A 13,881-nucleotide genomic window follows, 5' to 3' on the forward strand; every position below is an offset into this window, starting at 1 on the left:
TATAGAGTGTAAGCTCCACTGGGGCAGGGACTGATGTGAATGGGCAAATATTCTCTGTACAGCGCTGCGGAATATGTGTGCGCTATATAAATAACTGGTAATAAATAAAAAATAAATAATATTATATTTTAAGTATGGTTTTATGACTAATTTCTTGTTATTTTCGCTTCTTGAATTTACTTTAATTTTACTTATTCAAAGTTTTAAATATAAGAATAGAAACAAATACAATTAAGAGTAGAAACATGTCTCAAAACACATTTATCCATGGCAACAAGTAGTATAACAAACGTGATCATCAAAATAGATTTCTTAACCTCATTACACAGCCTGCCCCCAAATGCAGACTGTTCCACATTCCTAACTTGTTATTTCCATAACTGCTTATTTCTTCACACTGGTAGCAATGACTGTCTTTATTCCAGCTCTGTCTTATGATTGCCAAGTCTCATAAAAACTCTTGATCTAAGCACGAGCGGACCCTATGACTGGCTTAGGACACATTCAGACGAACAATAGGAGGTCTATCTCCTAACTTCACACATGCATTGTTCAGCCTTGACTTTCAGAATTGTGAGCAAGCCAAACACAAATAGAAACGGAGGGAAGTATCCAAGTACAATCCAATCTAACACTGTTTTACTCATAATAAAAATAGCTGCATGTTTAAATATTCATTAAAAAATATATATGAGTTATGGTGCTTTCAAGATAAAAGAAATGATATGTTTATTTATATGAACTAGTTACAAGTAACACTCATAAATAAAAGCTAGTGAAGTTTAAGGAAGTTGACATAGCTGAAAATATATGCTTTCCTGTGGGAGAAATCATTCATCCTGTCCATGCACGCTAGATTACTAGAAGTCCTATTTGTAGGACACAGAGGAAAGAAGTAATGGGACAAAGGTCCCTAACTGCAACGTATAGAAACCAATCTGCGCTGCACAACAGGTGTAAATAGGCAATATTAGCATCACATCTTTATTTTGACTAAACCACTGGGACAGTGTTACTTAATCTACAATCGTACTTTATATAAATCAATGCCAATGGATGAAATGCTCTTAAAAACCATGGGCCTAATTCAGACCTAGCTTTTTGAGCAGCGCTGCGATCAGGTCAGAACTGCGCATGCGTATGCACCGCAATGCGCACGCGCGTCGCACAGGTACAAAGCGGATCGCCGCTCAGTGGTGGGTTTTACGAAGAATCCATTCGCACAGCCGAACGCAAGGAGATTGACAGGAAGAAGGCGTTTTATGGGTGGCAACTGACCGTTTTCAGGGAGTGGTTGGAAAAACGCAGGAGTGTCCAAGCGTTTGCAGGGCGGGTGTCTGACGTCAATTCCGGGCCCAGACAGGCCGAAGAGATCGCAGCGGCTGAGTAAGTTCTGGGCAGCTCAGAAACTGCATAAATATTTTTTGTACCGCTCGGCTGCACATGCGATCGCACACTTGCACTGCTAAAATACACTCCCCTGTAGACGGTGACTATCTGATTGCAGCGCTGCAAAAAACTGCTAGCGAGCAATCAGGTCTGAATTAGGCCCCATGTGTCCACTTCCAAACTGTGGATCAGGTATCCAAAGGAGACACTATGATAAATTGAATCTGTACAGTATGTTGAAGTTTTAGAAGATGTGCAATGAACTGATGTTTTGGACAGTGCCCCAAGTCTGTCATTGTACCATACACAGACTTAAACAACTGATCATCCCTTACTTTGTTTATTCCATGCCTGCATAAACTGCATGATCCCTTAGGATTCCCAAGGAACATTTTCCTGGGTAATTTTCAAAACCTAATATACCATCTGCTTCGGTTCTTTACTCCTCTCTCCTCTCCTTCTCTGGGACAGACGACCTGGGTGCTCTCCATGTTAAGAGGGTGGCAGATATGGATACACTCAAAGATGAAGATTGGGACCATATTCTCAGCTCCCCACAGGCCGCTACGGCTTATGCCAGCTTCCAGTAGATTCAGCTATTTATTCAACATAGAGTTTTCTGGACCCCGAATAGATTGTCTCAAATTGGAGGATCGGCATCTGATACTCGCCCTAATTGCTCTAGCTGCTGGTTCTGGCATCTGCTTTGGCTGTGCCCGTGGGTCTCCACCTTTTGGGAGGAAATAGTGACAAGTATCCGCAATACTGGTATTCAGATCCCTCTCATGAATCCTTGTATATGCATATTTGGATTGGGATTAGAAGACTCCCTGCCCTACTCCGACTGTATGTTAATTCTCCTTACTCTATCCCGAATCTGAATAGCTCGCACTAGGCTGGGCCACGACCCACCCTCTCCTGCAGCTTGGGTAGCAATGGTCAATCTCACAAGTTCTCATGAGCGTTTCATGTACTGTATGCCAAACGTAAATGTTCAGGAAAATACGATAAGTATTCACGATACTGTCTCATTCCCTCTGTTTAATTTTATATTGTGATATTTACGACTTATTTGCCAACCTCTTGCCTCGGGCATACGCTTACCTGCCTCCATGTATACCTATATACTGATGTTACTAATATTGCTATACAGGGTTTCTCACTTCATCCTAAGTGGTTCAAACCAGGGGGAGTTCAGGAAACTTAACACCACGTTAAGATCCCAAGGTGCCACTGGAGGCACAAAAGGAGGCTGAATATGCAGCACTCCCTTTACAAACGTCTGAACTTCAGGTAGAGAAGCCAACTCCTTTTGAAAGAAAATGGATAGGGCCGAAATCTGGACCTTAATGGAACCCAATTTTAGGCCCAAATTCACTCCGGACTGTAGGTAGTGAAGGAAACGGCCCAACTGGAAATCCTCCGTAGGAGCATTCCTGGCCTCACACCAAGCAACATATTTTCGCCATATACGGTGATAATGTTGAGCTGTCACGTCCTTCCTAGCCTTTATCAGCGTAGGAATGACCCCATCTGGAATGCCTTTCTCTGCTAGGATCCGGCGTTCAACCGCCATGCCGTCAAACGCAGCCGCGGTAAGTCTTGGAACAGACAAGGCCCCTGTTGCAACAAGTCCTGTCTTAGAGGAAGAGGCCAGGGGTCCTCTGTGAGCATTTCTTGCAGATCTGGATACCAAGTCCTTCGTTGCCAATCTGGAACAATGAGGATTGTTCTCACTCCTCCTTTTCTTATTATCCTCAGCACCTTGGGTATGAGAGGAAGAGGAGGAAATACATAGACCGACTGGAACACCAACGGTGTCACCAGGGCGTCCACAGCTATCGCCTGAGCGTCTCTTGACCTGGCGCAATACCTCTGTAGCTTTTTGTTGAGGCGGGATGCCATCATGTCCACCTGTGGCAGTTCCCACCGACTTGTAATCTGTGCGAAGACTTCCTGATGAAGTCCCCACTCTCCCGGGTGGAGGTCGTGTCTGCTGAGGAAGTCTGCTTCCCAGTTGTCCACTCCCGGGATGAACACTGCTGACAGTGCGCTTACGTGATTCTCCGCCCAGCGAAGAATTCTGGTGGCTTTCGCCATCGCCACCCTGCTCCTTGTGCCGTCTTGTCGGTTTACATGAGCCACTGCGGTGATGTTGTCTGACTGAATCAGAACCGGTTAGTCGCGAAGCAGGGTATCCGCTTGACGTAGGGCGTTGTACATGGCCCTTAGTTCCAGGATGTTGATGTAAAGGCAAGTCTCTTGACTTGACCACAGACCTTGGAAATTTCTTCCCTGTGTGACTGCTCCCCAACCTCGGAGGCTTGCGTCCGTGGTCACCAGGACCCAGTCCTGAATGCCGAATCTGCGGCCCTCGAGAAATTGAGCGCTCTGCAGCCACCACAGGAGTGACACCCTGGCCCTGGGGGATAGGGTGATTAACTGATGCATCTGAAGATGTGATCCGGACCACTTGTCCAGTAAGTCCCATTGAAAGGTCCTCGCATGGAACCTGCCGAAGGGAATGGCCTCGTATGATGCCACCATCTTTCCCAGGACTCGGGTAAAGTGATGTACTGACACCTGTTTTGGTTTTAATAGGTTCCTGACCAGTTTCATGAGTTCCTGAGCTTTCTCTATCGGGAGATAAACCCTTTTCTGGTCTGTGTCTAGAATCATGCCCAAGAAAGGCAGACGAGTCGTAGGAACCAACTGCAACTTTGGATTATTCAAAATCCAGCCGTGTTGCCGTAACACTTCCAGAAAAAGTGCGACGCTGTTCAGCAACTGCTCTCTTGATCTCGCTTTTATGAGGAGATCGTCCAAGTACGGGATAATGGTGACCCCTTGCTTCCGCAGGAGTACCATCATTTCCGCCATTACCTTGGTAAATATTCTCGGTGCCGTGGAGAGACCAAACGGCAACGTCTGAAATTGGTAATGACAATCCTGTACCACAAATCTGAGGTATGCCTGATGAGGTGGATAAATGGGGACATGAAGGTATGCATCCTTTATGTCCAGAGACACCATAAAATCCCCCCCTTCCAGGCTTGCGATGACCGCTCTCAGCGATTCCATCTTGAATTTGAACCTTTTCAGGTATATGTTCAGGGATTTTAAATTCAATATGGGTCTGACCGAACCGTCCGGTTTCGGGACTACAAACATGGTCGAATAATAACCCCTTCCCTGTTGAAGGAGGGGAACCTTGACCACCACCTGTTGAAGATACAATTTGTTAATTGCAGTTAACACTATTTCCTCTCGTGGGGGGAAGCTGGTAGGGCCGATTTGAGGTATCGGTGAGGGGGCATCTCTTCGAATTCCAGCTTGTATCCCTGAGACACAATTTATATCGCCCAGGGATCCACCTGGGAGTGAACCCACTTGTGGCTGAAATTTCGAAGACGTGCCCCCACCGGGCCTAGCTCCGCCTGTGGAGCCCCAGCGTCATGCGGTGGATTTTGTAGAGGCCGGGGAGGACTTCTGTTCCTGAGAACTAGCTGTGTTGTGCAGCTTCTTACCTCTGCCCCTGCCTCTGGCAAGAATGGACGCACCTCGGACTTTCTTGTTTCTTTGTGATCGAAAGGACTACATTTGATAATACGGTGCTCTCTTAGGCGGTGAGGGAATAAAAGGCAAAAAATTGGACTTTCCAGCTGTAGCTGTGGAGACCAGGTCCGAGAGACCCTCCCCAAACAATTCCTCACCCTTGTAAGGTAAAACCTCCATATGCCTTTTTGAGTCGGCATCACCTGTCCATTGCCGAGTCCACAGGACCCTTCTGGCAGAAATCGACATAGCATTTATTCTAGAACCCAGTAGACTAATGTCTCTTTGAGCATCTCTCATATATAGGACAGCGTCTTTAATATGCCCCAGGATCAACAATACAGTATCCTTGTCTAAGGTATAAATTTCCTCAGATAAGGTATCCGTCCATGCTGCTACAGCACTACACACCCAGGCCGACGCGATTGCCGGCCTCAGTAAGGTACCTGAATGTGTATAAATGGACTTCAGGGTAACCTCCTGTTTGCGATCCGCAGCATCTTTGAGGGTAGCCGTATCCTGTGACGGCAGGGCTACCTTCTTGGATAAGCGTGTTAAAGCTTTGTCCACCCTAGGGGAGGATTCCCAGCGTAACCTGTCCGTTGGCGGGAAAGGATACGCCATAAGAATCCTTTTGGAAATCTGCAGTTTTTTATCTGGAGATTCCCAAGCCTTTTCACATAACTCATTTAGCTCGTGTGAGGGGGGAAAGGTTACCTCCGGCTTCTTTTCCCCATACATATGCACCCTCTTGTCAGGGACTGGGGTTTCCTCTGTGATGTGCAACACATCCTTAATTGCTATAATCATATAACGGATGGATTTAGCCAATTTTGGCTGTAACTTTGCATCATCGTAATCGACACTGGAGTCAGAATCCATGTCGGTATCTGTGTCAACATTTTGGGATAGTGGGCGCTTCTGAGACCCTGCGACATAGGATCAGGCACGGGTTGAGACCCTGACTGTCCCGAGGCTTCAGCTTTTTCTAACTTTTTATGCGAGGAATTAACATTATCATTAAAAACCTTCCACATATCCATCCAATCAGGTGTCGGCGCCGTCGGCGGAGACACCACATTCATTTGCTCCCGCTCTGCTTCCACATAGCCTTCCTCATCAGACATGCCGACACAAGCGTACCGACACACCACACACACAGGGAATGCCCTCTCTGAAGACAGTTCCCCCACAAGGCCCTTTGGAGAGACAGGGAGAGAGTATGCCAGCACACACCCCAGCGCTATAAACCCAGGAATAACACAGTAACTTAATGTTAACCCAGTAGCTGCTGTTTATATTGCTTTTTGCGCCTAATTATGTGCCCCCCCTCTCTTTTTACCCTCTTCTACCATGTATCTGCAGGGGAGAGCCTGGGGAGCTTCCTCTCAGCGGAGCTGTGGAGAAAAAATGGCGCTGGTGAGTGCTGAGGAAGAAGCCCCGCTTCTGTCCCGCTTAAATATGCAATTTTTTGGCGGGGGCTCATACATATATACAGTGCCCAGCTGTATATATGCTTAACTTTGCCAAAAGAGGTCCCAAATACTGCCCAGGGCGCCCCCCCCCGCGCGCCCTGCACCCTTACAGTGACCGGAGTATGTGTAGGTGTGTGGAGCAATGGCGCACAGCTTCAGTGCTGTGCGTTACCTCAGTGAAGAACACGGAGTCTTCTGCCGCCTGTGAAGTCTTCTTTGCTTCTCATACTCACCCGGCTTCTGTCTTCCGGCTCTGCGAGGGGGACGCGGGCGCGGCTCCGGGACCGGACGGCGAGGGTGAGATCCTGCGTACCGATCCCTCTGGAGCTAATGGTGTTCAGTAGCCTAAGAAGCAGGACCTAGCTTCAGAGAGTAGGGCTGCTTCTCTCCCCTCAGTCCCACGATGCAGGGAGTCTGTTGCCAGCAGAGCTCCCTGAAAATAAAAAACCTAACAAAATACTTTCTTACAGCAAGCTCAGGAGAGCTCACTGAAAAGCACCCAGCTCGTCTGGGCACAGTATCAAACTGAGGTCTGGAGGAGGGGCATAGAGGGAGGAGCCAGTGCACACCAGAACCTAAATTCTTTCTTAAAGTGCCCATGTCTCCTGCGGAGCCCGTCTATCCCCCATGGTCCTTACGGAGTCCCCAGCATCCACTAAGACGTTACAGAAAATTTGAAATGACAAAAAAGGCTTAAGTACATACATGTGTTCAAATAATATAAAATCTACAGGTATGCCTAATATATGGATTCCATATAGTAAATAAAATGTTTGACGTTAGAGCGCCTTTAGTACTTCTTCAGGTCTTAATGTTTGTTTGGTTTCAAGTTCTAAAGACATAAAATCAAAAAAACTTTGACAATGAAAATAATTCCAAATTAAACAAAACAATCTCTTGTGCTGCAATCACTGAACTCCCAGAATTGCACCAACAGAAAGAACGGAAAGTACCTGAATTTGAGCTTTCCGTATTTGTGAGCTAGTCAACAGAGATTTTTGTTGGAGCATTTTCTCGATGCGTTGGTTAACTTGCTGGTCTTTCTTCAGTTCATTGTCATAAAATCTGGAACCCTGCAACACATGGCGAGTTTCATATAGTTTCTTTAGCCACTAGTGAAATACACGTCACGTTGCACAGAGAAGGTTCCGCTCAACGATAAAGTATGGAGCTCAGATAGAGAAAACAGGTCAAGCTTTTATGGGTGTCAATCATCATTGCTGAAAAGTATTGTTTTGTTTTTTCAATAGAACATGGGGGTAATTCCAAGTTGATCGCAGCAGGACATTTTTTAGCAGTTGGGCAAAACCATGTGCACTGCAGGGGGGGCAGATATAACATTTGCAGAGAGAGTTAGATTTGGGTGGGTTATTTTGTTTCTGTGCAGGGTAAATACTGGCTGCTTTATTTTTACACTGCAATTTAGATTGCAGATTGAACTCACCACACCCAAATCTATCTCTCTCTGCACATGTTATATCTGCCCCCCCCCCCCCCCCCTGCAGTGCACATGGTTTTGCCCAGCTGCTAACAAAGTTCCTGCTGCGATCAACTCAGAATTACCCCCCATGTTTTATTGACACCACGTTATGTTACTGGGCATTCCCTCTGAAAACTAAATCTAGCAAGAGTCAAGTTTTAAAAGTTAATGTCACTTTCTCCTATAAGTGAGACACAACCAATGTTTACCACGTTTACCAACTCCCAACTTATGCCATACAGAATACACTCACCTTTGTTACATCCATAATGATCTTATTGATTTTCTCCTTATCCAGGCCCTCCATTCCTGCCTTGTTGTCATTGAGGCCCATTCTGAACTGGAAAGCCTCATTGCTGGGAGCAATCTCTTTGTCTTTTGGTTGATCCATTATTCTATTTGTTCACAGAATCCCAGCCTGTAATAAACAAAAAGAAGTCACAATTAATAAACAATTCTTGCATGCGGCCATTAGCAGTTTACTATTAGCCCCTACTATCATTATCGTCCAATCAGCTCATGAGATTGTACTATGTTTAAGTATTGGTTTTTGTTTTAACTTTTCTTTTCGGAGTATGGTATGCTAGTAAATTTCCTAGATAGGCTGTAGCACTATTCCTCATAATTTATATGTTCAGAAAACAGAGTTTGAACCTGGATAGGGGCAGAGGGGTTGGTATCGTTTTTTTGTTTTCTCCTCGTTTGGCTATGATCGCTTTATCCAAAAAAAGGTTCATTCCATACGGTGGTTCCTTAATCCTGAGCAAACTGGGGTTGATAACAAGCAGCCCCATTTAGCACCTCCTCCAAGACCAATCATATACTCGGTTCTCGCCATGCTGTAGCCAGTAGCATAAGTATAAGAATGACATATTGCTCAAACACTCCATGCCAAATATAAGAATGTTGGGTGTGGATCATCAAATCGACAGTATCTAAGTCGAAAATGTTTAGGTCGACCACTATAGGTCGACAGTCACTACATCGACATGAATGGAAGGTCGATAGGGTTTCTAGGTCGACATGTGGTAGGTCGACAGGTCAAAAGGTCGACATGAGGTGTGTGTTTTTTTGTGTCGTTTTCTTCGTAAAGTGACCAGGAACCCCAGTTAGTGCACCGTGTCCCATCGCATGGCTCGCTTCGCTCGCCATGCTTCGGGCAAAGTGCCTCGCTTTGCTCGGCACTGATTACCGTTCCAATCGTAGTCCACGTGGATCGTTAAGTATGAAAAAGTTAAAAAAAAAAAAGATTTTTTTTTTTTAAAAACTCATGTCGACCTTTTGACCTGTAGACCTAACACATGTCGACCTAGAAGTCCTGTCAACCTTCCATCCATGTCGACCTAGTGACTGTCGACCTATAGTGGTCGACCTAGACAGTGTCGACCTGCAGACCGGATCCCAAGAATGCTGAATTTAATTTTTATAAGTGTTTTTCTTTTCAATTTCTTCAGATAAAATATTATCATAGTGCTGAGTTCCAAACCCTTAGCTACAGTTGAGTCCCTCTGCCTTAGACAAACCACTGCAATATATCATGTGTCTGCGTTATACAAGGAACTTAAGCCTATAAAGTCATCACCAGAGACTCTCAAATTTGCAAGAGGAGCACACTTGGGAGTGACATTGGATAGTTTGGATCAGGAGGAAAATAAGAGTTAGTATTATTTACCAATAAAGCAAAATATAATTTATCCCAATATAACAAGCAGATACTACTAAGCTCTCAGAATTCAGGAAATGTATAAAACATTTAATAAGCACAGCATTATATATTGATGTCCTGCTTTCTTCTCCAGTAGGTGTTCAACCCACCACACATCACCAGCCGCAACTTGGCAGCTCACCGCAGAATGGAAGCAACCATCTTTCCAATGGCCATTAATAGAATATAAGACATTTGCCAGATTGCGTTACTGATCACTCTTCTTCATAGTCCATCAAAATCATTCCTAAAAGTATAGTAGCCTGCACTTCAAGTTTCAGCGCCTGCCTTCCATTTTCTTGACCCCGCTTTTAATCCCTATTCTTATACATTCAATATGAGCAACAGAAGTTCTCTAGTGCTCCTGGATCTCTAGTTTCTCTTCTTCCCCATAAGCGGTTCACACGTTTCCCTTTGACTTCTTTCTGGACTGGTCTTATATTATTTTATCATGTCGGTTATGTTCTGTGCAGGTGAGTATATGTTTGTTTGCCAGATTATGGGAAATCTACTGTAAATTGTATTCTGTACGGTCACTTGTTGCTCTGCTAATAAAGTTGTAGAAAAAAACAAAAACAGTTATTATTATTATTATCCTTTATTTATATGGCGCCACAAGGGTTCCGCAGCGCCCAATTACAGAGTACATATGCACATAATCAAAATAGGAAAACAGTGACTTACAGTTGAAGACAATATAGGACAAGTACAGGGTAACTAAGCATATCTACACCAGTAAACAACATAGAGATACGTTCCAGGTGGCCAAAAAACTGCGGGATCTGGGCAGTTGAGGATTATTAAAGTAAGAAAAGTATAAGCACATGAGGGAAGAGGGCCCTGCTCGTGAGATCTTACATTCTAAGGGGAGGGGTAGACAGACAGGGGTGACACAGATGGGGTACATAGAGAGCGTGGAACAGAGGGTCAGGATGAGATTTGGCTGGGTTTGGTAAAGAAATGGGTCTTAAGAGCCCGTTTGAAGTTTTGTAGAGAGGTGGAGAGGTAAGGAATTCCAGAGAAAGGGAGCAGCACGTGAAAAATCTTGGAGATAGGAGTGGGAGGAAGTAATCAGAAGACAGGAGAGTCGGCGTGCATTAGCAGAGCGAAGAGGACGGGTGGGAGAGTAAAGGGAGATAAGGTCAGAGATGTAAATGGGAGAGGAGTGGGTGAGGGCTTTGTAAGTGAGTGTGAGAAGATTGAATTGGATTCTGAAAGGGAAGGGAAGCCAGTGAAGGGCCTGTAGGAGAGGGGAGGTAGACGTAGTACGTTTGGTGAGGCAGCAGCATTGAGGATAGATTGGAGTGGAGAGAGGTAATTGTCAGGGAGGCCAGTTAGGGAATTATTGTTAATATCTCCTCCAAAGATGTAATGGACACAGGGGCAGATATATGAAGCAGTGATAAGAGCAGAGAAGTGAGCCAGTGGAGAAGTTGCCAATGGCAACCAATCAGCATTGAAGTAACATTAGAATAATTTGCATACCATAAAATTATACAGAGCAGCTCATTGGTTGCCATGGGCAACTTCTCCACTCTTATCACTGCTTTATACATCCCCTCCCCCCGTGAGTTGGGAGCAAAAATGGTTACAATAATTTCAGTTGGCTATTATTTGAAATAATAAATATATACTATTTGTTATCTAAAATAACAAACTTGATACTTAGGACATTTATCGAAGCTTGGAGAGAAATAAAGTGGAAACAGATATAGAACCAACCGATTAGCTCCCGTCATTTATCAAACTCAGGGGGAGATGTATTATGCTTCTTGTTTAGCCTCTTTACCGAGGCGAAACAGGAAACAGTACCAACGAGGTATGATCATCTCATCTGCCGAAGTGGGTGAAAACTCCCCTTTCCGGTGATCCCCGTCACAGCCACAGCGCATCAGCCTAGTGCAGATGCCCTATGTCTCTCCTCCCGGCCAGCTCTAGTGATCGATCTCCTGTGCAGCCCAGTGCCCTGCAGCCGCAGTAGCCACTACAGTGGCTGTGACTGGGGCAACGACATATGCAGGTGTCGAAATCGATAGCTGCAGGTGTCGGAACGGCCAGTGCCACTTGACTGTTCATACATAGCCTGGCACATCGGTGAGCTATCTTGTTGATAGCGCTCCAAAGATGACAGAGACACATATAGCCCCCGGCATTTGCCGGTAATCACTACTTTCTTACATGGGGGAAAAGAGGTATCACAAGTTTACCCCATAATGCCTAGTAATACATCTACCCCTCAGCCTGCAAAATTAAAGTTAGGTACTTTATCTTTCTCAAAGCTTCGCTATATCTGCCCCTTAGAATTATGATTTGGCATAGGCCAATGACTAGGTATAATTAGTGTTTTGTCATGTATTTATTTGGAAACGCATGGATTGCTACTGTAGTGTTTCTGTTTTTACAATACATAGAAAAAAATGCAAAAGAAAAAAACCTAACCATTTTTCAGCATTTATAAATAAATAAATCATTAAAAAAATATGAGCAGCCGCCATATAATTTGGTGTCTGGAGAATGGATCAGAGAGGAGCGGGACAAAGTGCCAGCGGAGAGGAAAGAATGCCAGCGACTTATAGTTATTTAGCACACACTGTATGCTTCTAAATCTCAGCATTCACAGGAATAAGTGTTCCATATTGTCTCTCTCTATGGGGGATTCATGTGTCTGTCAGAAGCATTCCTCAAGCACAAGTCAATCTGATTGCTCTTTGAATGAGGAAAAAAGATTTGTTTGAAATGCGTAGACACACTGCAGGGAAACCAGTCTTAGCAGCAAAATTACATGTCAGGAACAATTTACTCACTACATCCACCACACATTGTGAGCACTTCAAGAACAGACTGACAGCTATTCACAGCAGCCGGCTCCTCTGCAATCAGATCCTATCATTGCAGTCAGATTTACATGTAAAAAGTCCCTCTTGATGTAAAATATTTTACTCAATAATCTATGTTTTCAGTCATGACGTCTCTCTCATAGTGCTGACTGAGGAGCGGACGCCCAGGGAGGAGGAGGACTGCAGCGGTCTGGAAGCGGGAACGGGGCTTGGTAAGTATGTTCTGTTTTCTCTTCCTCAGTGCAGCAGGGGCATCTACTGGGGGCAAACTACGGGGGGGACATTACTGCTGAGGGGCATCAACAAGGCAACAAGGGCATTACTACTGGGGGGGGGCATTACTACTGGGGACATTACTACTGGGGGGCATCAACAAGGGGCATTACTAATGGGGGCATTACTACTGGGGGGCATCAACAAGGGGCATTACTACTGGGGGGGCATTACTACTGGGGGCATTACTGGGGGGCATTACTACTGGGGGGGCATTACTACTGGGGGCATTACTACTGGGGGGTCATCTATTGGGGGCATTACTACTGGGGGACATTTTTACTGGGGGGAATCTACTGGGGGCAAACTGCTGGGGGACATTTTTACTGGTGGCATCTACTGGGTGTATTACAACTGGGAGGAATCTACTGGGGGCATTACTACTGGGGGACATTATTACTGGGGGGCATCTACTGGGGGCACACTACTGGGGGACATTATTACTGGTGGCCAACTACAAAGGGGATAACTACTGGGGGCAAACTACAGGAGGGCAATACTACTGGCGGCGTAACTACAGGGGCATTACTACTGGCGGCGTAACTAAAGGGGCATTACTACTTGGGGGCTAAAATACAGGGGGGGGGCATAACTACAGGGGCCAAACTACTAAGGGATAACTACAGGAGCCAAACTACTGGGGGCATTACTACTGGGGGCTAAACTACAAGGGGGGCATAACTACAGGGGCTAAACTACAATGGGGCAAACTACAGGGGGGCATTACTACTGGTGGCTAAACTACAAGCAGGCAAACTACTGGGGGCATTACCACTGGGAGGCTAAACTAAAGGGGGGGGGTAAACTACTGGGGTCATAACTGCAGGGGCATTACCACTGGGGGCATAACTACTAGGGCGCTAAATGACTGGGGGCATTACTACAGGCAACATTACTACTGGGGGCAATACGGGCATTGCATAAGGGGCACCACTACTATGGGGTCTATATAAGGGGCACTACCAGTACAGTGGACATTACATAATGAGCGCTACAACTGTGGGCATTGTATAAGAAGCGCCACCTCACATGCACCGAAGCCGCACGCAAATGTACTTGCCCCTTCCATGGTGCCCCCCTATCATTTTCTTCTGGATCCGCCCCTGCTCAGGGCACACTAGTGTACCACGGCACAGTGGTTGAAAAACACTGCTGTAGCATATGCAG

At 45.5% G+C, this 13,881-nt stretch overlaps 1 protein-coding gene across 3 annotated transcripts in view; it reads right to left on the reverse strand.

The window, feature by feature from the left end:
- POLK (DNA polymerase kappa) overlaps positions 1–13,881 on the reverse strand; it is a 309,870-nt gene that overhangs the window by 147,214 nt on the left and 148,775 nt on the right. For all 3 annotated transcript variants that reach the window (XM_063963814.1, XM_063963824.1, XM_063963822.1), the window contains 2 exons: positions 8,153–8,317; positions 7,373–7,492 (listed from right to left, as the gene is read on the reverse strand). In XM_063963814.1, coding sequence (XP_063819884.1) covers positions 7,373–7,492; positions 8,153–8,290 — 258 coding nt within the window. In that variant the 5' untranslated portion in view covers positions 8,291–8,317. The remainder of the gene's footprint in view (positions 1–7,372; positions 7,493–8,152; positions 8,318–13,881) is intronic.

The sequence above is a fragment of the Pseudophryne corroboree genome, chromosome 1 (assembly GCF_028390025.1).
Source record: "Pseudophryne corroboree isolate aPseCor3 chromosome 1, aPseCor3.hap2, whole genome shotgun sequence".
NCBI lineage: Eukaryota > Metazoa > Chordata > Amphibia > Anura > Myobatrachidae > Pseudophryne > Pseudophryne corroboree.